The 22,812-nt window shown below is 39.9% G+C and overlaps 1 protein-coding gene and 1 long non-coding RNA gene across 2 annotated transcripts in view; one reads left to right on the top strand and one right to left on the bottom strand.

Annotated features, from left to right (window-relative positions):
* The window catches only part of DDX1 (DEAD-box helicase 1), a 37,201-nt gene extending 17,163 nt beyond the window's left edge, over nt 1-20,038 (top strand). Inside the window, exons 14-26 of the mRNA XM_047852581.1 lie at nt 2,603-2,663; nt 6,025-6,123; nt 6,965-7,054; nt 8,027-8,215; nt 9,931-9,982; nt 11,934-12,080; nt 15,513-15,604; nt 17,127-17,199; nt 17,352-17,424; nt 17,508-17,550; nt 18,536-18,631; nt 18,916-19,036; nt 19,710-20,038. Of these exons, the coding sequence (XP_047708537.1) occupies nt 2,603-2,663; nt 6,025-6,123; nt 6,965-7,054; nt 8,027-8,215; nt 9,931-9,982; nt 11,934-12,080; nt 15,513-15,604; nt 17,127-17,199; nt 17,352-17,424; nt 17,508-17,550; nt 18,536-18,631; nt 18,916-19,036; nt 19,710-19,840 (1,267 nt within the window). The 3' untranslated portion in view covers nt 19,841-20,038. The remainder of the gene's footprint in view (nt 1-2,602; nt 2,664-6,024; nt 6,124-6,964; nt 7,055-8,026; nt 8,216-9,930; nt 9,983-11,933; nt 12,081-15,512; nt 15,605-17,126; nt 17,200-17,351; nt 17,425-17,507; nt 17,551-18,535; nt 18,632-18,915; nt 19,037-19,709) is intronic.
* LOC125162045 (uncharacterized) lies at nt 871-11,368 on the bottom strand. Its single transcript, XR_007150872.1, has 3 exons — nt 11,358-11,368; nt 6,460-6,467; nt 871-994 (listed from the first exon to the last, which is right to left on the bottom strand). It is a non-coding gene; the product is annotated as an uncharacterized LOC125162045 (long non-coding RNA).
* Nucleotides 20,039-22,812: the final 2,774 nt, after the last annotated feature.

Here is a 22,812-nt window from a genome sequence, read left to right as displayed (position 1 = left end):
GTGTGTGTGTGTGTGTGTGTGTGTGTGTATCTTCTGCTAAATTTATAGGGATCAATATATCTGATTGGGATTATGGATAAGAGTCAAGCATTGTAGGAGATGAAATGATGCATCTAGGACCATAGTTTCCAAACCTGGGAACTTTGGGGCCTTATTTAACGATACACATAGATTTGTTGGTCCTCTCCTGAATGCACTGAGTCAGGATTTCCAGGGAAGAGGAATTAGAACTTTTTTGTTTTCTTGAGGAAGAATGGCAGCTCCTCTGGGTGATCCTTTTAGAGACTTTCTGGAATCTGGTGTTATCAGACTTAGGAACATAATGGCTCTAATGTAGTAGGTTAGGGAATATGCCAAGGTCATGCACGTTCATAGGCTAGAAGTCTCTTTGTGTTGTTTGTTTTTACTGCCTGAATTGCTCAAGTTGCAGATAGGAAACCATAAAGCCAATCTTTAATCAGCCATAGAATTATAAGACTCTCTTAAGGTCACCTACTTGCTTTTTTTTTTTTTTTTTTTTTTTTTTTTTAGCTGTTTAGGGAATAAGTTTATTACTGTCTTTACATGAAAAATCTTCGTAGCAAATTGTGGTTTTGGTTTATTGGCTCTCAGCAGCCCTCTCCTGAGCTCTTAAGGAAGCTTGCTTCTTCTGAGCTACCTGATCTTTGTTCCAGGCAAGAGACATTTTGGGATGGTTCCACCTCTCTTTTTAACTTTCTTAGGCTTCTTCTCATAGATTGGATTCTCTTGGGTAGCACTGTGAGCTTTCTTACACATCTCCTCCATCATATCTGGAGTTATATTGTTCTTCGGTGTTCAGAAAATTGCTTCTCATAAGTATCTTCATCTTCTTCCACTAGGTAACACATATAGTCTGCCATGTTCTGACCCAAGATGTGCTTCTCATGTCCTTCTGCACTGAATTCCTTGCTCTCTGAATCATAATCAGGGAATCGTTTGGTACTGTGAGGAATAGACAAGCCTCCATCCACAGCTCCCTTGGGGGCCCCCAGAGCTTTATCTCCAGTAGCAGTTCTGGCAAGCCCTTTATCCAGATAGCAGGCGAAGGCACCGTGTTGAGCATCAATGCTTTCCACATTGTGTTCATCTCTGTCACCTCCACTTGGCCTTCGTAGATCTTGTCCATGTCAAACCTGTTGAGAAGCCTGCAGGCCAGCAGCAGGCCGGTACAGTATGCTTAATTTCTCAGGCCAGTCTTCACACCATGCTTTGGAAGTTTGTGAACATGAGCTGCACAAACTATCACGTCTCCTTCTGTTAGGGCACAGGCAGTCTGACAAATGGTCTCCCTGTTGGTTACATGAGCTATCATCCTGTATTTAGGTGTGTTATATTTACTCTTATCCCAAGTTTCCAAGTGTTTCCAAGCATAGTAATCAGTTTTACCCTCTCATCATCTTCTAAATTTCACTTGGTATCTCTTGAGGTAAGCCTTATTCTTGACAACTTTAACAAATTTCATCCTGCAGAACAGAGACCCTGTCATTTATTTCCTTAATGTTTTCTAGTCTTTTTTAAAAGATTGATCAAATAAGAATAAAATAAAGATGGTTGGTCGATACTTCTGATTGAAAGTTATCTGGCTGCATCAGAAAGTAATTTTGTCTGCTTTATAAAAAGACAATCTTGGGGCGCCTGGGTGGCTCAATCAGTTGAGCACCCGACTCTTGATTTCAGCTCAGGTCATGATCTCACGGTTTGTGTGCTCTAGCCCCATTTTGGGCCCTGTGCTGAGGGTGTGGAGCCTGCGTGGGATTCTCTCTCCCTCTCTCTCTGCCCCTGCCCCAGGCCCACATTTGTGTGTGTACGTATATGCTCTCTCTCTCTCTCTCTCTCTCAAAAGTTAATATTTAAACAAAAAACACTGTCTTTTTGCAAATAGCTTTAGTGAGATCTAATTCACGTATACAATCCATTGCTTAAAGTGTACAGATTGCTTTTAGTTTTTATTCTATTCACAGAGATGTGCAGCTGTCACCAAAACCAATTTTTAAACCTTTCATGACACTCAAAAGAAGCACTGTACCCATTGACAGCCATTCCATGTCCTCATAACCTTCCCATCCCTAGGCAACCCCTGGTTCATTTTCTGACTATAGATTTGCCTTTTTTGGACATTTTACATGAATGGAATTGGATGGTATGTGCTCATTTCTGACTGGCTTTTCTCACTTAGCGTAATGTTTTCAGGATTTGTTCACGATGCAGCATGTATCAGTGCTTAGTTCTTTTTTATTGGCCCAAAGTATCCCATTAGATGCATGTGCCACATTTTTGTTTATCCATTTGTTGGCTGATGGACATTTGGGTTGTTACCACTTTTTGGCTGCTGTGCTGTGAACATTAGTGTACAGGTTTTTGTGTGGACGTCGTTTTATTTCTCCCGGATGTGTACGTAGGAGTGGAATTTCTGGATCACATAGTAGCCTCACGTTTGATGTTTTCAGGAGCCGTCCAGCTGTGTTCTCAAGTGACACCCCTGTTTTACTTTCCTACTAGTAATGTATGAGTCAAGCAATACAAGTCAAACAGTAAAGCGCTTTAATCTTTTTCTTCATTATCATGATGGTATTTATTTCAGGGAGCTTCTGATAATTGGAGGTGTCGCAGCACGAGATCAGCTCTCTGTTTTGGATAATGGGGTAAGTTGTACTTTTAATTTCTAAGAGGTGGCATGATGGGTTGTCATTTTCGCAGTGTAGTTCTGTTGTGCTTCAGGAAGAATCAAGAGAGGCTGAAATTAGAACAAGGTCAAGTATGTATTCGGAAGCACCTTGTGGGGGTGTCTTTTCTTTTCCTAAGAGTGTACAGCAGTTTCTTTGCACCCCTCACGCAAAATTCAGCATACAGGATGTTTGGTTTTTTCATTTACCTTTTGAGTACTTGAGGATTTTCTTCTTGCTTTCTCATGAATTAAGAGTCCTTTCTTTTGGGGATAATGGGGAAAGAAGAAAGTAGTTAAGGATAGAAATGGAGATCAGCTGGATTGCAGAGAATGTAAAAGTTGTCGCAGGGACCCAAAGGAAGGATGAAGAACGATACAATGTGGCTCCAGAAGGAGGGAGAGAAGTTAGATAAGGGTGGGGGGAGTCTCACAGACTGCTCAGGCAGGCAGTTACAAAGGACAGAGCTAAGACAGTGATCCTCATTATGGGGGAAGAAGCTTGGGATATTCTTAACTGTGCTCATCAATTCTGTGAAGCCAGATATAGATAGGACTTCATAAAATATTTCATGTGTATGAAATAACTTGCTCCTTTCAAATTTCTCTTCCATTTCCTTCCCTAAATATTTTATCATTTAATCTAAACCTCCTGATACTGAGTCACAGTGAGGAAATATGTCTGCTTCCTCCAGGCCCATTGGTGTCTCTATCAAATGAAATTTTATGCCAAATGGTTTGCATTTGACCTGGTATGACATGTTAAAAGCAAAGAATCCCATTGCTATACTTGTTAATACTGGTCTAAGGTAGTAATATTGCTTTGATAGGTTTTTATTTGCTGTGTTATATTTTTTAGGGGTTGTAAGAGATTTAATATGTTCAGGGTGCCTGGGTGGCTCAGTGGGTTAAGCATCCGACTTCGGCTCAGGTCATGATCTCACGGTTTGTGGGTTCGAGCCCCGCGTCGGGCTCTGTGTCGACAGCTCAGCTTCAGATTCTGTGTCTCCCTCTTTCTCTGCCCCTCCCTTGCTCGTACTCTGTCTCTCTCTCTCTCTGAAAAATAAATGAATAAATTAAAAAAGAGAGAGAGATTTAATATGTTCATTCCTATTCTTGGTTTCTCAAACCCCAATCCGTTTTCCCCGTAAGTTACTAAGCTTCTTAACTCCTGTTTTGCAGCTGCAGAGCTTTTAGGGAATTCTATATGATTTGTCAGTCATCTAACATTTGGTACTGGCTAAATCCAATGGCAGAGGTAAAGGCAGTGTTACTCCGTAGCTTTCTTGACCAGATTTGCTTCCATTCTACTTAGCGGATCTCGTATGTTCTCTCTCTGCTCTTCTTTCCACCTGTATTCTCTCCTTGTTCCGTCTCCCGTCATCCTGTGGCTCAGCCCTAGTCCTGTGTTGTATCTTACGCTGGACCAGAAGTCAGCTTTGGAGTAAGAGAGTAGAACTGTGTAATTTAAAAAATATTTTAGAGTTGCACAGTAATGCAGCCTGTGCAGTTGAGGCCTAGGGGAGTGGTTGGAGCTCTTACACAAGTTATGTAAGTATTTCCAACTTAACTGACTTTTTTTCTTTAAACCTGTGAGACCTAGTGTCTATATTTCATGTAAAGTGAGTTTTTTTGCTACTGAAATAGAGGAGAGAGGAAATTCACATGTGGGTCGGAATCCTATGGTAAAGAGATGTTACATACAGAGTCAGAGTGATATTTTGTTCATTGCCCTGTACAGCCCATGTCACGGTGCTTGGCACATGGTTGTTCTTAACACACTTGAACAGGCCTTTATCTTCAGATTTTCAGGCAATATTCTCTACACTGAACTGAAATTTGCTTATTGTTATCAGTACAGATGAAACAATTGCTTCAGAAATGTCAGTTTCATTTTTCATGGGACTATAAATGCCTTCTGTCGGTTCAAATTAAAAGCCAACACAGGATTCTGCTTCTTCAAGTGTCTGTGAGATGTTGAAGTAATGAGACTCCGGTGATAAATTTGTTAGGAGAAAATTATGTTTTTAGTCTACAGTGGAGAAAACAAATGAATAGGAGTGAGTTTTCATGCCGATTAATCGAGTAGAAGTTTTGAGTTGTCTAATTGAATGGTTTGATGTAATATTTGTGCTCACACATAGATCTATATATACACTTTAAAACAGTTTACCTTTATTGACTGCTTTCTAGAACTGGACCAAGCCCAGCTAAATACTTACCTACATTGTCTTATTCAGGTCCCATGGTAGCCTTCTGAAATGATGCTCTTCTCCATTGTTACAGACTAGGAAGAGGGCTGATAGTAAATATTAAGGCACTTGCCCAAGAGCTTATGCCTCACCGGTAGACCTTACTTCAAAGTCCATGTTCCTGCTCACTTTACCTTTGAGCTTGATTAAAAGACATGTGTGTGAATGGAAAATGTTTGTTATTTGTACTGATGTGGGGACTTATTATTCTGTTCCCTGTGTGTATACTTGAAAATTTTTAGAATAAAAAGTTAAGTAAAACTTGTTCTTATTTGACTTAGACCTTTACTCAGGTTTGGACTTTGAGTTTGAAATTTAGTTTGGGTGCTTTGGAGCTGTATCATTTAAATTCTCATGACTTCAGTATTCTAAACTTCAGTTTCCTCATTTAAAAATAGGAATAAAGATAGTATTGTTTTCTGTAGTGGTCATGAGATGATACAGTACTTGTAAAACATTAGCACTGTGCCTGTTCATTATAAGCACTTGACAAGGAGTCATTATGATTGCGTTCCTGGGTAGTCAGAGCATCATCGTTATTAATTATAACTGCATTTATTGAGCACCTGGCACACAAACTGGGCATCGAGTGTCTTCTGTATCTCATCTCTCAGTTGTCACAGCCATGTTGCAAAGCAGATTCCAAAAATGAGAAAATTGAAACTAGAAGAGATTAAGTAAGTTGAGGTCATCCAGCTGGCTAACGGTGGAGGTGGGAATCGAGTCCTGGTTTGATTTGAGTTCCCATAAGATGCATCTGGTTTTCACTTGGAAAATATTTATGTATTTTATATATTAGACTGTAGTTTTATAAATTATTTTATGTTAGATTATATATATATTATTTTATGTATTAGGCTATATCAGTTAAGGATGTCAAAATCAGCTACTAAAATCTTCATGTTAATTTCACGCCAAATACAGGTTTGGTAATAGGGCATTATCTATAGTTCCTTTTCTCTGAATTTGGAGCTGTCACTGCTTCAGTATGCATGTTTTCATGGTAAGTAGACCGTTATTGGTTGCTGTTTTATGGTGATTATAATAGTGCTTCGGTTTTCACTGGGTTCTTCTTTTGATATTTTTCAGGTAGATATAGTCGTTGGCACCCCAGGAAGACTAGACGATTTGGTGTCAACTGGGAAACTGAACTTATCCCAAGTTAGATTCCTGGTCCTGGATGAAGCTGTATGTTGGACTATAGTCATGCTTTAAAAAAAAAAAAAAAAAAGTTTGCTTATGTGTTTGGAGGTAAAAATATGTAGAATGATGGAAAAATACAGTTCATTCATGATCCCAACATGTAGAAATAATCATTGTTACCAGTTTGGCATATTTTCATCCACTCCTTGTATTCATGTTAATATTATTTTATATAGTAAATCAAGCTGTGTAGGATCTGGGAAATCTTTTTTTTTTCTTTAAATGTAGTATTATATGTATTTCACATCCTTACTTGTAAATAGGTTTTAAAGGCTGACTAGTGCTCTCTTACATGGATACTTCATGGTTTTGTTTAACTACTCTTCTTACTAGATATGTAGATTTGTTTTTTTACTCCAAATAGTGGTCTTTGTTGGTACATAAATTACACAGTACAATTATTTCTTTATGTTATAGTTGCAAAATGTGAACTGTAAGGATATTAATGTCTTGACAGACTTCTAAAGTATTTTCAAAATGGATTGAGTAGTTTTATAACACTGAGATGATTTTTGTTTTCATTTTTGCAAATTAAAATCCTGTGTTTAAGGACATGTGGTAGGAGCTATTAACTCTCATATTCATTCTAGAACACTAGAGTACAGATTTTGGGTTGTTTATTGTCAGCTTTTTTCATGTTTTAGTTACATGGAATTTAAAGCTGAATTTATAATTTGTATTTATCCGTTAGAAAATAATCATTTTGGTAATATGGTGGGGATATGTATGCTTATGAATTTGTTTCCATTATCTTTCTACACTTGATTTACAAAAGAAAGATCTAGGTGTTGATTTAAAAATTATGCTTTCTTTCCTTCTCCTTCAGGATGGACTTCTTTCTCAAGGTTACTCTGATTTTATAAATAGGATTCACAGTCAGATTCCTCAGATTACCTCTGATGGGAAAAGACTTCAGGTATGAAATGACTGATATATCCTAAAATACATGTAGACAGTTGTTACGTGTTAATGCTTTTTGTTTTCAAAACATTTTTAAGCATTTGTTTGCAAATGTTTTTGAAATTTGTTTTAAATTTTTTTTTTTTTTTTTTAACATTTATTTGTTTTTGAGACAGAAAGAGACAAAGCATGAACGGGGGAGGGTCAGAGAGAGAGAGGGAGACACAGAATCTGAAACAGGCTCCAGGCTCCAAGCTGTCAGCACAGAGCCCGACGCAGGGCTTAAACTCATGAACCACGAGAGCATGACCTGAGCCGAAGTCGGACGCTTAACCGACTGAGCCACCCACGCGCCCCTATTTTCTTTTACATTTACATCTTGTCTTAGTGTCTTCTGATTAAGTTAACTACTGTAGAAAACATTTTCTTTGTTACCTGATTACATAGCACACACAAAGAAAGAGTCTTAAAAGCTGCCCGTAGAAATGAAGGCGAAGGGAACTTGAGGAAATTAGGTCGCTGAGGATGATAAGGAAAACATTCTTAGTTGGTTTTTCCTACAGAGCATTAGAGTTTATATTCCAGACTGAGCACTGCTTCCTCTTTGAGGGGAAAATATCTGGAGCTGTTGAACAACAGTGGTTTCCTTTGTAATTATTTCTTAAGATGTTACTCTTGCTTTTCTCACCCTTCTTTCCTAGGAAGAATTTGAGAGGTGTAGAGGCTTCAAGGGGAGGGAAGGGGACACACAGTAATTTAGGATTTTAGATCTTCAAACACCTTCTCATCTTACCTAGTTTTTGTCGGGCCTTGTGGAATAGAGACGTGGTTTATGCAGGGGTGAGGGGCTGCGGCTCTGAGACCGACCTGCCCAGAGTCATGCCACCAGTTGTTGCTTAGATGCCAGGTTGACATACTTTGGGCCTCACATTAGGTGGAATTGTAATTAGAACAGTTTAGCTAAATTTTGATTTTTTTGTTTCCCTAGGTGATTGTTTGCTCTGCTACTTTGCACTCTTTTGACGTAAAGAAGCTGTCTGAGAAGATCATGCATTTTCCCACGTGGGTTGATTTAAAAGGAGAAGATTCTGTCCCGGATACTGTGCACCATGTGGTTGTCCCAGTGAACCCCAAAACTGACAGACTCTGGGAAAGGCTTGGGAAAAACCACATTAGAGTAAGTACTTTACAGTGTTAACATTTGTGTGGAATAAAACATCCATAAACTAGCTTAACCTTGGGCTCTTCGTGATTCTTACAGCCAGATACTATACCTAAGAAAAGAGGAGTCCCGCACATGGGCCAGAAAAGTTCAGGCCTTGAGGGCACAGAATAAGCGATGGGCTCAACTTTTCTTTTTTCCTCTGTGAGAGTTACTTTTATGATCATCTTGATGTAATTTTCATAAATAAGTAGGATTATGTATGTATGTAAATCTAATTTCAGATACAGTGGTTTTTAGTAGTGTTTTGACGTCCTCTTGAGGTTCCTTATTTTCGTAAAAATCAATTTAATGCGCCCATTTAGTCATTTTCCCACTGAGCGTAGATTTACCTGTATAAAATAAGGGTTTGTAACATATTGTAAATATATGATATCCTAAGAGCCACCTTTGCATTCTTATTATTACATTTAAAATTGATTAGTCTTACCTCATGAAGATACAAAGCTTCTGCACAGCAAAGGAAACAATCAACAAAACTAAAAGGCAACCAATGGAATGGGAAAAGATATTTGCAAATGACATATTGGACAAAGGGCTAGTATCCAAAATCTATAAAGAGCTCACCAAACTCCACACACGACAAACAAATAATCCAGTGAAGAAGTGGGCAGAAAACATGAATGGACACTTCTCTAAAGAAGACATCCGGATGGCCAACAGGCACATGAAAAGATGCTCAACGTCGCTCCTCATCAGGGGAATACAAATCAAAACCATGCTCAGATATCACCTCACGCCAGTCAGAGTGGCCAAAATGAACAAATCAGGAGACTATAGATGCTGGAGAGGATGTGGAGAAACGGGAACCCTCTTGTACTGTTGGTGGGAATGCAAACTGGTGCAGCCACTCTGGAAGACAGTGTGGAGGTTCCTCAAAAAATTAAAAATAGACCTACCTTAGGACCCAGCAGTAGCACTGCTAGGAATTTACCCAAGGGATACAGGAGTACTGATGCATAGGGGCACTTGTACCCCAATGTTTATAGCAGCACTCTCAACAATAGCCAAATTATGAAAAAAACCTAGATGTCCATCAACTAATGAATGGATAAAGAAATTGTGGTTTATATACACAATGGAGTACCACGTGGCAATGAGAAAGAATGAAATCTGGCCCTTTGTAGCAACATGGATGGAACTGGAGAGTATTATGCTAAGTGAAATAAGCCATACAGAGAAAGACAGATACCATATGTTTTACTCTTGTGTGGATCCTGAGAAACTTAACAGGAACCCATGGGGGAGGGGAAGAAAGAAAAAAAAAAGAGGTTAGAGTGGGAGAGAGCCAAAGCATAAGAGACTCTTAAAAACTGAGAACAAACTGAGGGTTGATGGGGGGGTGGGAGGGAGGAGAGGGTGGGTTATGGGTATTGAAGAGGGCGTCTTTTGGGATGAACACTGGGTGTTGTATAGAAACCAACTTGACAATAAATTTCATATATTTAAAAAAATAAATAAATAAAAATAAAATAAAATTGATTAGTCTTAGACCCACAGTTAATAAAGGGTTTTTCTGAATCTGAAGAATGATTTTGCCCACATACTTTAAAGACATATGTCTGTATCTAAAGTTAGATACGCTTTTCTCTTTAAGAAAAAAAACGATACCTGTTTGGAATCCTTACTTACCCACTTGCCACCCTGTTTTTCTCCTTTTCTTTTCATAGACTGATGATGTACATGCAAAAGATAACACAAGGCCTGGTGCTAATAGTCCGGGTAAGTTGAATGAGTGAACAGATGCATGCATGAGTGAGTGAATGAATGAATGAATGAATGGGATTGAAAGATTTTGAAAACAAATTGATTTGTCTTACTGAATTTATGCCCTGTCTGTTCTCATGAAGGATTTGAGGTGACCTACAAAATTAGAACAGGAATTTTGACAATAAAGGTAACAAAAGTAATAATAAAGAAATGGGGGAAAATTGACTGGTGTCAGTCAACTTAGAGCAGTATTAATCACTGAATTTCAGATGTTAGTCTCCTGACATCTAAGTCACAAGTATTTTGGATTATGGAATTCTTATTGATTGGAGGATATCAGCAGATTTCTCTGGCAACAGATTTTACATTGGCCCTGAATCCCAGGAGAAACGTCACGTAGGTTCTTCATTCGGGGAATTAACAAAGAAAAATGTCTTTAGTTTACAACTTTGTGAAAGATACAGAAATTATCTTGGAATCGCTTATCTGTTCTTTTTGTGTGCAGTAAAATATTCCCAACACAAAATTGCCCACTTTAACCATTTTAAAGTGGTCACGTTCAGTGGCATAAAGTTCATCCCTACGTTGCAGTCATTGCCGCCATCCATCTCCAGGACTTTTTCATCCTCCTAAACAGACACTCCATATCATGAAATATTTACCAGTTTTTAAAAAGTCTAACATTAAATCCTAATTCTTTGAAGATGCTTCTGTGCAGAGCAGAGACGATTTCAGGTGTCTCATGTTAAAGATCTGCGAAGGTACGCTGTATTGGAAGGATAGTGCTCGTCCGGCCTAGAGTAGGTCTCAGATGTGTGGATTCAGGTGTCTCAGGCGGATCGTTGGGAAGGGTTAGACTGCATTTACTTTATGGTTGGATTCATTGGTAGGTTTATGGCCAATATCTAAAAGGTGAATTCTCTGAAATCTTGATTAAATAGAGTTCCTTTGAATTTGGTTTTATGTGCAGTTCCAAATTTATAAGGTGCATGCTCGACTAGCCTTATCGTTGGAGAAGAGCAGAGACCTTGCTAGTTCAAAATAATATATCCTCCCACTGTTAGGGAATGCATATCATAAAATAAAAATTTTTACTTCTTCGAAATAAATTTTTTCTTATAAATGTTTTGCTTAGTTTATACTGCAATTAGGTATGACCGGAGAGCCTTTAGAAATATGGTGGATTACAGAATTAAAGTTTTGCATTAGATAGTTGAGTAACTGTAGTGTAGCTTCACACTGAAAAATAGAGATTGGGAGGATGATGACTAAGAAATTACCGAGTTCGACATACAGTTTTTATTCCGTTGAGAAGTATGAACTTTCTGGTGTTAGATTGATTTAAAAAGTCCATTAATTACTTTTAAAAGGGGTTAAAATAATTGACTAAACATCTCCATGAGAGGTAAGAGCAAAGTTTTGTTGTGGGTATGAAGTTCTGTTTATTTGTGTGTTTATACGTCTGTTTTCCTTCATAAGAGGCGTGGCATAGGTGTTTTTGGCACACTATAAAATGGCATAAACATACACTAACAGAAATAGAAATAAATGAGTTGGGGTGACTCAGTGGCCCAGTGGGTTAAGCGTCCGACTCTTGGTTTCAGCTCCAGTCACGATCTCCCAATTTGTGGGATTGAGCCCCACTTTGGACTCTGTGCTGACAGTGTAGAGCCCGCTTGGGATTCTCTCTGTCCCCCTCTCTCTGCCCCTCCCCCTCTCACACATGCACCCTCTCTCTCTCGAAATAAATAAAAATAAAACTTAAAGAAAAATGAGCGAATGGATATTCTCACCATTTCATCCTATCTTAATATTTCTTATTTTTGTCTGTACTACTTATATTAAAGCAGAGTTTTTTTTAGGTGGGCAAAGCAGTAAGTCTGTGACTGTAATTATGTGTGTTCATAACAATTTTAGATTGAAATTCTTTTTTTTTGTTGTGGTGGTGGTGGTGGTATTCAAGAGATGTGGTCTGAAGCTATTAAAATCCTGAAGGGGGAGTATGCTGTCCGGGCGATCAAGGAACACAAGATGGATCAAGCAATTATTTTCTGTAGAACCAAAATTGACTGCGATAACTTGGAGCAATATTTTATGCAACAAGGAGGAGGTAATGTTTCCTCACTTGAAATAAATTGTGTTTATTTCCTCACTTAATCGGTTATTAGTCTCATGTTGGTGCGGTCTAGAACGCGTGCGCTGAATTTAAAGCAGTAGAGGCGCGTTGTCAGTGTCTGTGCTTGTCCAGTACTTTTCCATATGATAAGCCCCAGGAAAACCGCTTTTCACGCAGGCACAGTTTGATTCCAGTGCTCTGAGGCGCTGCTGTCATTTGGAAGAAAGGTAATGGTATTATTTAATATTAAAATTTTGAGGGTGATTATTAAGTAATAGAGTGTATGTCTTCTAAACCAATAAATGAGGAGTAAACCTTCATATGAAAAAAGGCTAAGAAAGGAAGAGGAAAAAAAATGGAAAAGAGAATGGTTAGAAATTACAGAGTAAGACGGCTGGTGGAAAAATCTGTATGAGTGAACGCTCGCTCCAGTATTTATCAGTGCGCCAAAGCCTTCTGTTAAAAGGCATACGTTGTTAGACTGGATAAAATCTAACCGTATACTGTTTACAAGAGACATACTTAAAACCTGAGGTCATGGAAAGATCAAAAGGGGCTGAAAAAATGTATTAGCTAAACTACTAATCAAAAGAAAGTTGGTCTATCTGTATTAATAAGAGATGCAATAGAATTTAAGACAAAAATATTAGCTAGAAATAAAGAAGGTCACTCTGTAATAAAAAATCTAATCTACAATGACTATATGATGATTCTAATATTATGCTCCTTATGACATGATATATATGAATCAACATGAAATAATGCCCAACGTGATCTGTCATTAGGGAAATGCAAAATCACAATGTAATACCACGTACACTTATTGGAATAGCTAGATTACAAATACGACACCCGATTTTGGCAAGGATATGAAGCAGCTGGAGTGTTTGTATGCTGCTGTTGTCCAGGCACCTTGGTAAAAGGTCTTACATGTTTTAATAAAATTAACATTGCTGTCTTATGGCTTAGTAATCCAACTCCTAAATATTTACCCAAGATAAGTAAAATTTACCCAAGATACAGTGAGAAAAGATATGGGCAAGAATGGTCATGGCAGCTTTATTTATAATAGGCCCAAACTGAAAATACACTAAGTGGGCATCAGTGGGGGAATGGCTTAAACCAGATGTGAACTATTTATACCGTGGAGTCCTGCCCGGCAGTACAAAGGAATGGACTTCTGGTGGATGCAGCGACTCTGGGTGAATCTCAGACATGAATGATGCTGAATGAAGGATTTCTTACACAAGAGTGTATATGTGTATACTGTATGATTCCACTTACGTGAAGTTCTGGAAGAGTCAGAACTAGTCTTTGATGGAGAAAAAACCCGCAACAGTGGTTTCCCCTGGGACAACGGGAGGGGGGTTATCTGGGAAAGCATGTGGGTTCTTTGTGGGATGACATTCATATTCTCTATCTTGTAGGGCTTTGGGCTACATAGGTACGTGCATTTGTCAAAACTCAGCAGATATACACTTAAGATTTATACATTTCCTTGTATGTAGTATTTCACGTTAGAGGAAAACAGTAAAACCTAACCAAATAACTACATTCTAGTTAATGAAATGCGTGCTAAACTGTGTGTAGATATTTGCAGCTTACAGTAAAATGCATCAGAAATATAAAAATGAATTGATAGGACAGAGGGACAGATACGGAGTAAAGCAAATATAGTAAATGTTAATGGTATAATCCAGGAGGTGAAAATATAGCTGTTCACTTTTAGAATTCATTCATTGTTGCTGTGTTTGAAATACAGTAGGGGCGCCTGGGTGGCTCAGTCGGTCAAGCGTCTGACTTCGACTCAGGTCATGATCTCGTGGTTTGTGGGTTCGAGCCCATGTCGGGCTCTGTGCTGACAGCTCAGAGCCTGGAGCCTGCTTTGGGTTCTGTGTCTCCCTTGCTCTCTGTCCCTCCCCCTCTTGTGCTCTGTCTCTCTCTCTCAAAAATAAACGTTAAAAAAAATTTTAAGAAATATAATAAATGTAAAAATATATAAAGCAAAATTTGACAGATGTACAAGGTAACAGGTAAATCCTATTTTCATAATGGGGAAAACTCTAACATATCTCTTTTTATAATTGTTGTATATCAAGGAACCAGAAAACTCTAAAATAGAAAATATGAAAAATTTGAAGTAATGGTCATATAAAGAACATGTTACATCGTTCCTTACAGTGAATAGTTCAGTACCTTTTTTTTCCCCCAAGTCATGGCAAACAGACTTGCTTGGTTGGTTGAGTTATAGAGACTGATTCGTAATAAATACTTCTTCCTGTCCATGTTGGTTTTGAATGGAGGATTTGATTATTTGGTTGGGAATGCTGTTAATCAAGCAGTACTATTCCCTAGTTCCTTTCACCTTCCTTCCCTAAATATTCTGGATACTTTTACTTAAAAACCAACTCTCCCAAACCATGATTAAAACCAAAATAACACAGCGTATACCAGACTTCAGAGGTTGAAGAGAGGGGAAAATGAAGGATCCCTCCCTTCGCGATACACAGCTCCACCGGGAGTAGGAGTGTATCTAGGATACTTTCCTCAGCCACTCGAGCTCGGAATGTGGCAGACCAGCTGTAAGTTGGCCTGCCAGTTCTGATTTGCTGTCATCTCTCCTCTGCATGGTTAGTTCTTGTGTGAGTCATTTTGGGTGGACGGATAGCTCTTCATAATATGTTTTTCCTTGAATTCTGAAGTATATCGTATTGAACCTAAAATTTACTATGGAGAGTAGTTATGGCATACTTGTTACCCTGGGCTACCTCATAGTGGAGCCTGTACATTCTATTAAGTTCCGGAAGGTTGTTTGCTCTTACTGTAGTCTGGACTCTACTGCTTTTGTTACTGTATCTGCTTGAGTTTCTTTTCAGGATTGGCTACCACTGCACTGACTCTATAGTAGTTCCTCTTCATCTGACCAATTTGGTTCTTCTAATCTGCTTCGGTCAGGGAACCGGATAACTAAGCTGCTTAGAACACCTTGAGGAGGGTAGGGTTATGGGAGTGACCTTTTAGGTAAGGGCCTCAACTTCATAAAGCCTGTTTTGGTTCTTCCAAGATTGACCTCGGATCTACTTTTTGGTTCCTGGCTTTATATGGGATAGGTGAAGTTCCTGGTATACACATATGTTTTCCTTTCACTAACACAGTTAGTTGGTACACTGTTCCATCTACTTCTGTAGATCAGGAAGAGTGACTAAAAATGTCCTTCGAAGCAAATCAGTTTTAATGCTCATAGAGTTTATTTCAGTGGCATTTCACCTATGATAGAAATTGTGTTAATCATGGTTTATGGCAGATTGGGGTATGGATTTCTGTGGAATTATATGGTAACACTGTAGTCTGAATGCTATTGGTTTTTTGACATGGTCTTAGGTGTAATGTTTTCCAGGGTTAACTGTTGAATGTGCTTTTCACTAGGACCTGATAAAAAAGGACACCAGTTCTCATGTGTTTGTCTTCATGGTGACAGAAAGCCTCATGAGAGGAAGCAAAACTTGGAAAGATTTAAGGTACTAATATTTAGCTGACTGCATTTCTTTAATACTTCAGAGGGGAATTGTAGCCAGTTTTAATTAGTTCTGGTAAATATCATTAAAGCAATTGTCCTAGAAATTTCTGAAGATGTTTACCCTGTTGGTATATCCTTATCATGGCAGGATTTAGTCATCTTTAGCAGTCAAATGGTAAATTGTAAGTTCTCTGTCAGCACAACACCACTGTAATAAGAATTTTCAACTTAAGGAATTTTAGACTCATTCTTTCAGGTAGCTCTTTTTTTTTTTTTAAACAATATTTTTATTTATTTATTTTTTTAGTGTTTATTCATTTTTGAGAGACAGAGAGAGACAGAGCATGAGAGGGGAAGGGGCAGAGAGAGAGGGAGACGCAAAATCCCAAGCAGGCTCCAGGCTCTGAGCTGCCAGCACAGAGCCCGATGCGGGGCTCGAACTCACGAACTGTGAGATCATGACCTGAGCTGAAGTCGGGCGCTCAACCGACTGAGCCACCCAGGCGCCCCAAGGTAGCTCTTTTTAAGAGAAGCATCATGGGATAGTTAAACCGTGTCTGGGAGTCTTTTTTTTTTTTTTAATAGTTTGTAGTAATATCCATAGAGAGTTCATAGATTGATTAGGATAGGTATCAGAATACAGTTTTGTGGAATTAAGACTATTTGTAATTGTTTGGGGCACACCGTCCCAGTTCCATGCTTGCAGCCCGTGACCGGGTTGTGTAGCTCTTGGTGGAGGTGGGTTGGGCTTGAGCCTCCAGCCACAGCATTGTCCCTGCTTACCAGTGTGTTTGCCCCAGTGCAGAGTGTGAATATCATCTTCTCTCAGACCCGTCATGTGAGTAGAGGGTGGGAAGTGCTGGGTGAGGGACTTTGGATTCCGCTTCCGTGCCGAGCAGAAGTGACGTGGGTAGTGAAGCGCGCTGCGTGGCCACACTTGAGCCACGTTGTGTGCCCTTCTCCGCCCTGGACCTTACCCTGGGCCCCAGGTCAGCGTGTCCTTCCCCTTCCTGTCTCTCACTCTGTGCCTTGGAGCACAAATGACACCCAAAAGCTAATTTGTATTTTTTTGGTGAGAGCACAGGGGCCCCTTCTAGGTTCCTATCTCTTTAGGATTTTTGTTGTCACAGAAAGTGTAACCTCAAGGGAAAACACCTAGTATTCTGAGTTTATTTTAATACAAGGGTAAAGATAATACTTATGTTTTAACATTTTGTTCTATCTGTCTTTTGAATTACCAGTCAGGATTTCTAAAGATAAAGCCACATTATAGCAGTTTAATATTTTTGGTGTGGGAAAAAAGAAAGTAAAAAATGAACCCAATTATTGATTTATTCAGTGTCTTATTTTAGCAGATCATGACTTAAAAATTTAAGACATGGCCCAGTGAATTATGAATATCTGGACCTCTAGTCTGATAGTAACACATTAGTTATCAGAAGTCTGTCTCATCCAGTGGATGACCATATTCGTGTTTATTTTTTAGTATACGTACCAGTAAATTCCTTCTCTGTTCTCTCTAGAAAGGAGATGTGAGGTTCTTGATTTGCACAGATGTAGCCGCCAGAGGAATTGACATCCATGGTGTTCCCTACGGTAAGAAGAAAGTTCTGATCCCTGCGGTTTACATTTTATGGAATTCAAAGTAAACCCTCTAATACGTTTGAAATATTTAAAACATCAAACATCTAATACGTTTGAAAATTGTAGAACTAATGGCGACTGGTAATAATTGTTCTTATTTTCAGTTATAAATGTCACTTTGCCTGATGAGAAGCAAAACTACGTCCACCGAATTGGCCGAGTGGGAAGAGCTGAAAGGTGCCGCTGGAGTTTCTCTTTTGTTCTTTTAATATTTGCTTGCTTCTTGAATAAAGTCTAATAAGGACTCTAAAATCTTTCAGGATGGGTCTGGCCATTTCCCTGGTGGCAACAGAGAAAGAAAAGGTAATCTTTTCAGCGCTGTATTATATTCGCTGTTTGTGTTGTTTTAGATGTTGGAAATGAAAGCAGTTTGATTTTTCCATTTACACTGAATTCAGTTGCATATGGAATATAATTGAACATTTTTTTTGTTATTTAAAAAAATTTTTTTAGTGTTTATTTGTGAGACAGAGAGAGAGAGAGAGAGAGACAGCACAAATGGGGGAGGGGCAGAGAAAGAGGAAGACACAATCCGAAGCAGGCTCCAGGCTCTGAGCTGTCAGCACAGAGCCCGACGCGGGGCTCGAACTAGGAAATGGTGAGATCATGACCTGAGCCAAAATCAGAAGCTCAACCATCTAGCCACCCAGGCGCCCCTGGAGTATAATTGAACTTTTTAATGGCATCTTTTTTTCTATATTTTCAAATGGACCAATAATGAGATGAAGTATAGAAAGGAAAATGCAAACTGTGATTTTCACTAATAGCTTTAATATATATACTCGATTTCACCAAAAACTATTTAAATCCTCTCTGACATTATGCTACAGAAAACTCTTATGGGAGAGGATGGGGACTTATCTGGAAACACAATTTGATACAAATTTACAGAAAAGTTGCAAGAATAAGGAGCTCCCACACACTCCGTGTTCAAACCGGCCGTTCGTTTTGCTTTTTATTTCTTATAGAAAACATGTGGACTTTATTTTTGATATAACCTCAATATAGCATTCTCTAGCATTCACTTGTTCGCCCTTGTTTTTATCTGAGAATTCCTTTCTATAATTGACATGCATTCTAGGAAAACGTCAGGATTTTTCTCCAAAAGAACTCTTTCAGCAGACCGAGTTAACGCGTTCCTGAGGGCCAGTAGTGAGTGGACCGCACGTCACGCCTGCAATTTCTCTTGTTCCTCGGGGACAGAAAATACTGCAGAAACTAATTGAGAGTAAAGATAACTAGTGTGTTTCCGTCTCTACATGTTAGTGTTTTTCCATCTTTAACGTAGGTTTGGTACCACGTATGTAGCAGCCGTGGAAAAGGGTGTTATAACACGAGACTTAAGGAAGATGGTGGCTGTACCATATGGTACAATGAGATGCAGGTAAGACTCGTAAAAACGTACTGAAATTGGCAAAGATAGACTGCATTTAATTATAAAAATTATACCCCGGCGTTTATCTGTTGGTTGGTTATGAGGAAAAGTAGTGATTTATTACAACGTCAGAGTTTGTAAATTATAACTTGTGAGTTTATCTCTTCAGAAATCTAACTTCCACTTATTCTAAGGATTATAGTCTTCCTGGTTTATTTGATGCTATTAAAATTCAACTCTGTCAAAATGAGATTTTTCCTCAAAAATGCTTTTTGTTTCCTTTCCCTTCTTAGTTGCTGTCTGAGATAGAAGAACATCTGAATTGCACCATTTCTCAGGTTGAACCAGATATAAAGGTCCCAGTGGACGAATTTGATGGGAAAGTTACCTATGGTCAAAAGAGAGCCGCTGGTGGTAAGCTTTGAGTTACTTTTATTTCTGTTCTGAATGTGAATGTGTCCTTTCTGAGCTTCATTGTGTAGAAGAGAGTAGGTAATTTCATCTCATGCTGAGTGTCTGTTTTAGCAGATTAATCATTTCCTCCTATGACTCTCGCAGCGGTTTATCTGTACCTGTCTTGTCACATGCTTTGGTTATGTGATTTGTGTGCCAATGAAGGACAGCAGCTTACCTGTGTCTCTTGAGGTATTCGTGTCATAGAGTAGTTGAACATTTATGGAATTATTAGGAAGCGAGAGAATAATGGCGATTTTGAACAAAATTGAAAACCTTCGATTTAATTCAAGTGGTAACCCAGCACACGGTTGCTCCTTTGGCCTGGAATGCCCTCAGCTCATTCCTGAAAATTTTTTCAAAAAATTCAGACTACTAAGCTAGTGCTTTCCAAACCAAAAAAGAGCAGAGGGGAGGGGTTGCTAGGGGTATTGGGACACTATTAGTGAGGCCTAACCATTTATTTATATTGATTTAACATTTTTAAAACTCACTTTTGGAGATAACTTGCCCAGTAGTACATTTTTATTGCTAGAAGCAATGTTTAAACGGACGTGATTGAGCCAAAGTATTGCTGACAAGTTTTTTCAAGCCTGTCATTTACATGACTTTATAATTTGTGTGTGTGATGCAGGTGGAAACTATAAAGGCCATGTGGATATTTTGGCACCTACTGTTCAAGAGTTGGCTGCCCTTGAAAAGGAGGCGCAGACATCTTTTCTGCATCTTGGCTACCTTCCTAACCAGCTGTTCAGAACCTTCTGATTTTAACGTAAACTGAGTAAGATTTGAATAATAAAAGTCTGTAGTCTTAAAACTCTAAAACCCATGTACTGCTTGCAAGCAGCAGTATTTATAGTAACATAAGCCATTAATGCTAAGTCTTGCATGTCAAGAAACGTTACTGTTAGGAATTCTTCATAAAATGGCAGCCTAATGAGAATAATAAATTCGATGACTATATTTTTATGAAGGTTTGTGTCTTATTTTTAAAGTAACTTGATAGTTTTTCAAGAAGACGGTGGGTTTATGAAGTCAAGTTTATGGGTATGTGACTTTGCTGGAGGAGCTGTGTGGAAACACCGCTGGGTATCTTGAGTAGAATTTTTCACAGGAAGTGGTTCTAAATGGAGACGTTCTTGAGATGGTTATAGTCGTCTAGGTGGACGTTGAAGCTAGAGGAGACTCGTAACAGGAAAGAAAATTGGGTGATGCCAAGGCAGAAGGACAACTTGCTTAGTTTTAGGGGCCTGGAGTTTTTGAGAGAGGCAGAAAGGTTCTGTGTCTGAGGATTGAGGACTGATTTGTGATGGTGACAGTGAAGATGTATCTTGGACAGTTTACCTTCTTCGTAAGAACCTTTCTTTGCAAATGATAGTTGCCTATGAAGATAAAACTATTCTGCTGCCCTCTAGGTTTTAAAATTAAACACAGTTCTCTGGAATACATTTCCTCAATCCCTTTTGCCTAAAATACCAGCAGGAAAGGGGAACATTTCAACATGTACAATTGGATTGTTATTTTGTGTCTTCATAAAGTGTTATTCCTGCCTTAGGATTCCTTAAGCACACAGGCTACTCTAAGTTCTTGTGTGATGGTTTTCAAACCTCTTAGCCCCAAAACAGTTTCTTCAGCCAAAATCTTGAGTGAGACTCAGTGTGGACGTTAACAGTGGAAAACCGCTGCCCAGTACATTGAGTTGGCCTGTGTGAAGCGAGGAGGGGGTCCCATTCTCGCTTAGGTTTTGACCACGTTCTTTGGCGATTTCCTAGAACGACCCCAGCCGACCTCGGAGCCATGCGGTGAGAGCTCTCTGTAGTCTGCACACATGCATCACTGCTTTAGGAAGGGGTTTTTAACCAGTATAATGGCAAAGGAAAGACTGAGATCCGGACCATTTGCACACGAGCCGGGGCAGGTCTGACCTTGCTCATGTCCTCGTTTTCTAGGCACAGCCGCACAGTTTGCAGGAGCGCGTGTCCACGTGGCCCGGTCTGCAGCACTGGACCTGCAACCTGGCTTCCCTGGGCTCAGCTTTCACTCCTTGTGTGCTTTTGGAAGGTGGTCCTCCGGGACAGGCGGGTAGGCCAGCGAGCGCGGCCGCCAAGAGCTGGGAGGCTGTGGGAGGGGCGACTGCGCTTTTCCTCCTCAGACGACTGTCCCTCTGCCCTGACCTGGGCAGCAGAGGTTGTAAAGGGCAAGCTGTGTGGAACCGGGCCTGGACGCCCGGCCTGCCCTTTCTCCTCATGTCGGTAATCCTGCCCTTCACTCCTCGTCCCTGCTTCCAGAAACCCTTTCCTTCAGGCCTCTGGATTCATGCTGAGAATGTAAGGAAGTGTTAAAAGTCTGCTTGAAGAGACGGTCACTGAACCACGAGAGATGCTGATTGCCCCCTTATTCCTTTTAGAAATAGCACCTCCTGAGCTTGAGTCGGTCCCAGATCGCCTCGCTGGAGACTCTCTCTCCCAGGTACTGGTCAGTGGGGTACGAGTCAGAGTGATGGGTACAACTTCTAGGTCACATCCTCTACCTGCCCTTTCTCTGCTCTCTCAAGCTGGAACTTGGCTGTGGTATTAGCCAGTGTCCACATTAAGAAAGTGTCACACTTAGGGTACGGCAGGGCCACCAGACAACCTGGAGGACCTTGTAGGGGACCTGCACCCTCTCTGGCCGGCCTGGTACAGTACGTTGACTTCTCTGAGCCACCCTATGGTTAGGCCTCCACCCCAGCTGATACAGGACTCTAGGGGCACGGCAGAGTCCAGAAAATGTTAAATATTAACCATCACCTGTTAGTCTTTCTGACTCACAGCTTCAGTGCTGTCTACGCAAGGGTAAGAGCTTAGAGATGTACCCGCAGACCTGTGCCTGTGGCTCTGCCGTTGGTCTCCCCCCTGCATACTCGCCCCACCTTCCCGTGTCCTAGACCTGGCCTGGGGGTTTGGGAGTCTTGGCACATTCCTCCGCATCGTCTGCCTCGCCATTCTCTTGGAAGCTAGCTTCGGGCTTTGATTGCTAGGGTTATGCTTTCAAAATGACTGGTTTTGGGGGGGGGGGGGGGCTTTTTTTCCTATTTCAAATTTTAATAAACTGAGCTGAGCTTCTCTATTTCCATTTATGTATCCACTTTAAAGAGAACTGATTGTCAAGGACTCTGACCAGCGGCATTAGTTATAAGATGGCCCAAACCTTGCTTTCCTCATTAGTACCTATTTTCCAATTATAAACAGAAATGGGAATTTCAGGTTAGCTGGACCCACCCTCCATACTTTTGACTTCTGTTGCCACTCTCAGAGGGAATCACTCAATAACACTGGGGTTCATTTTTTTCTTTGAGGTCTTTGGTATACAGGTTAGGTCCTACTGTATATACAATTTTGTATTTTCATTTGACCTAAGTATTTTTCTTATTGTAAATAATGGCTGTGTAGTCCATGGAATGTGCTGTGATATATGTGACTTGCATTCTGACTGCCCTTGAGCACCGAGGGGATTGAGGAGGGTGTGAACGTGGGTGCGAATCCAGCCCTCACCCACGCGAGCTGGATGACAGAAGGCCAACTCCTTAGCCTCTCTGATTTAGTTTCTTTGTGTGTAGAAATGGCAAAAATAACTCTCATCATTCAGGATTATGTTAAGCATTCAGCGAAGCCCAGCAGATAACAGGTACTCCTAACCATGTTTTCTAGTGTTTCTGCCGTTCGCTGCTGTGAACGTCCTTGTTCTCTCTGTGGATT

Source organism: Prionailurus viverrinus, chromosome A3 (genome assembly GCF_022837055.1).
Source record: "Prionailurus viverrinus isolate Anna chromosome A3, UM_Priviv_1.0, whole genome shotgun sequence".
Classification (NCBI taxonomy): domain Eukaryota; kingdom Metazoa; phylum Chordata; class Mammalia; order Carnivora; family Felidae; genus Prionailurus; species Prionailurus viverrinus.
This window is presented reverse-complemented; position numbering and strand designations above follow the sequence as displayed.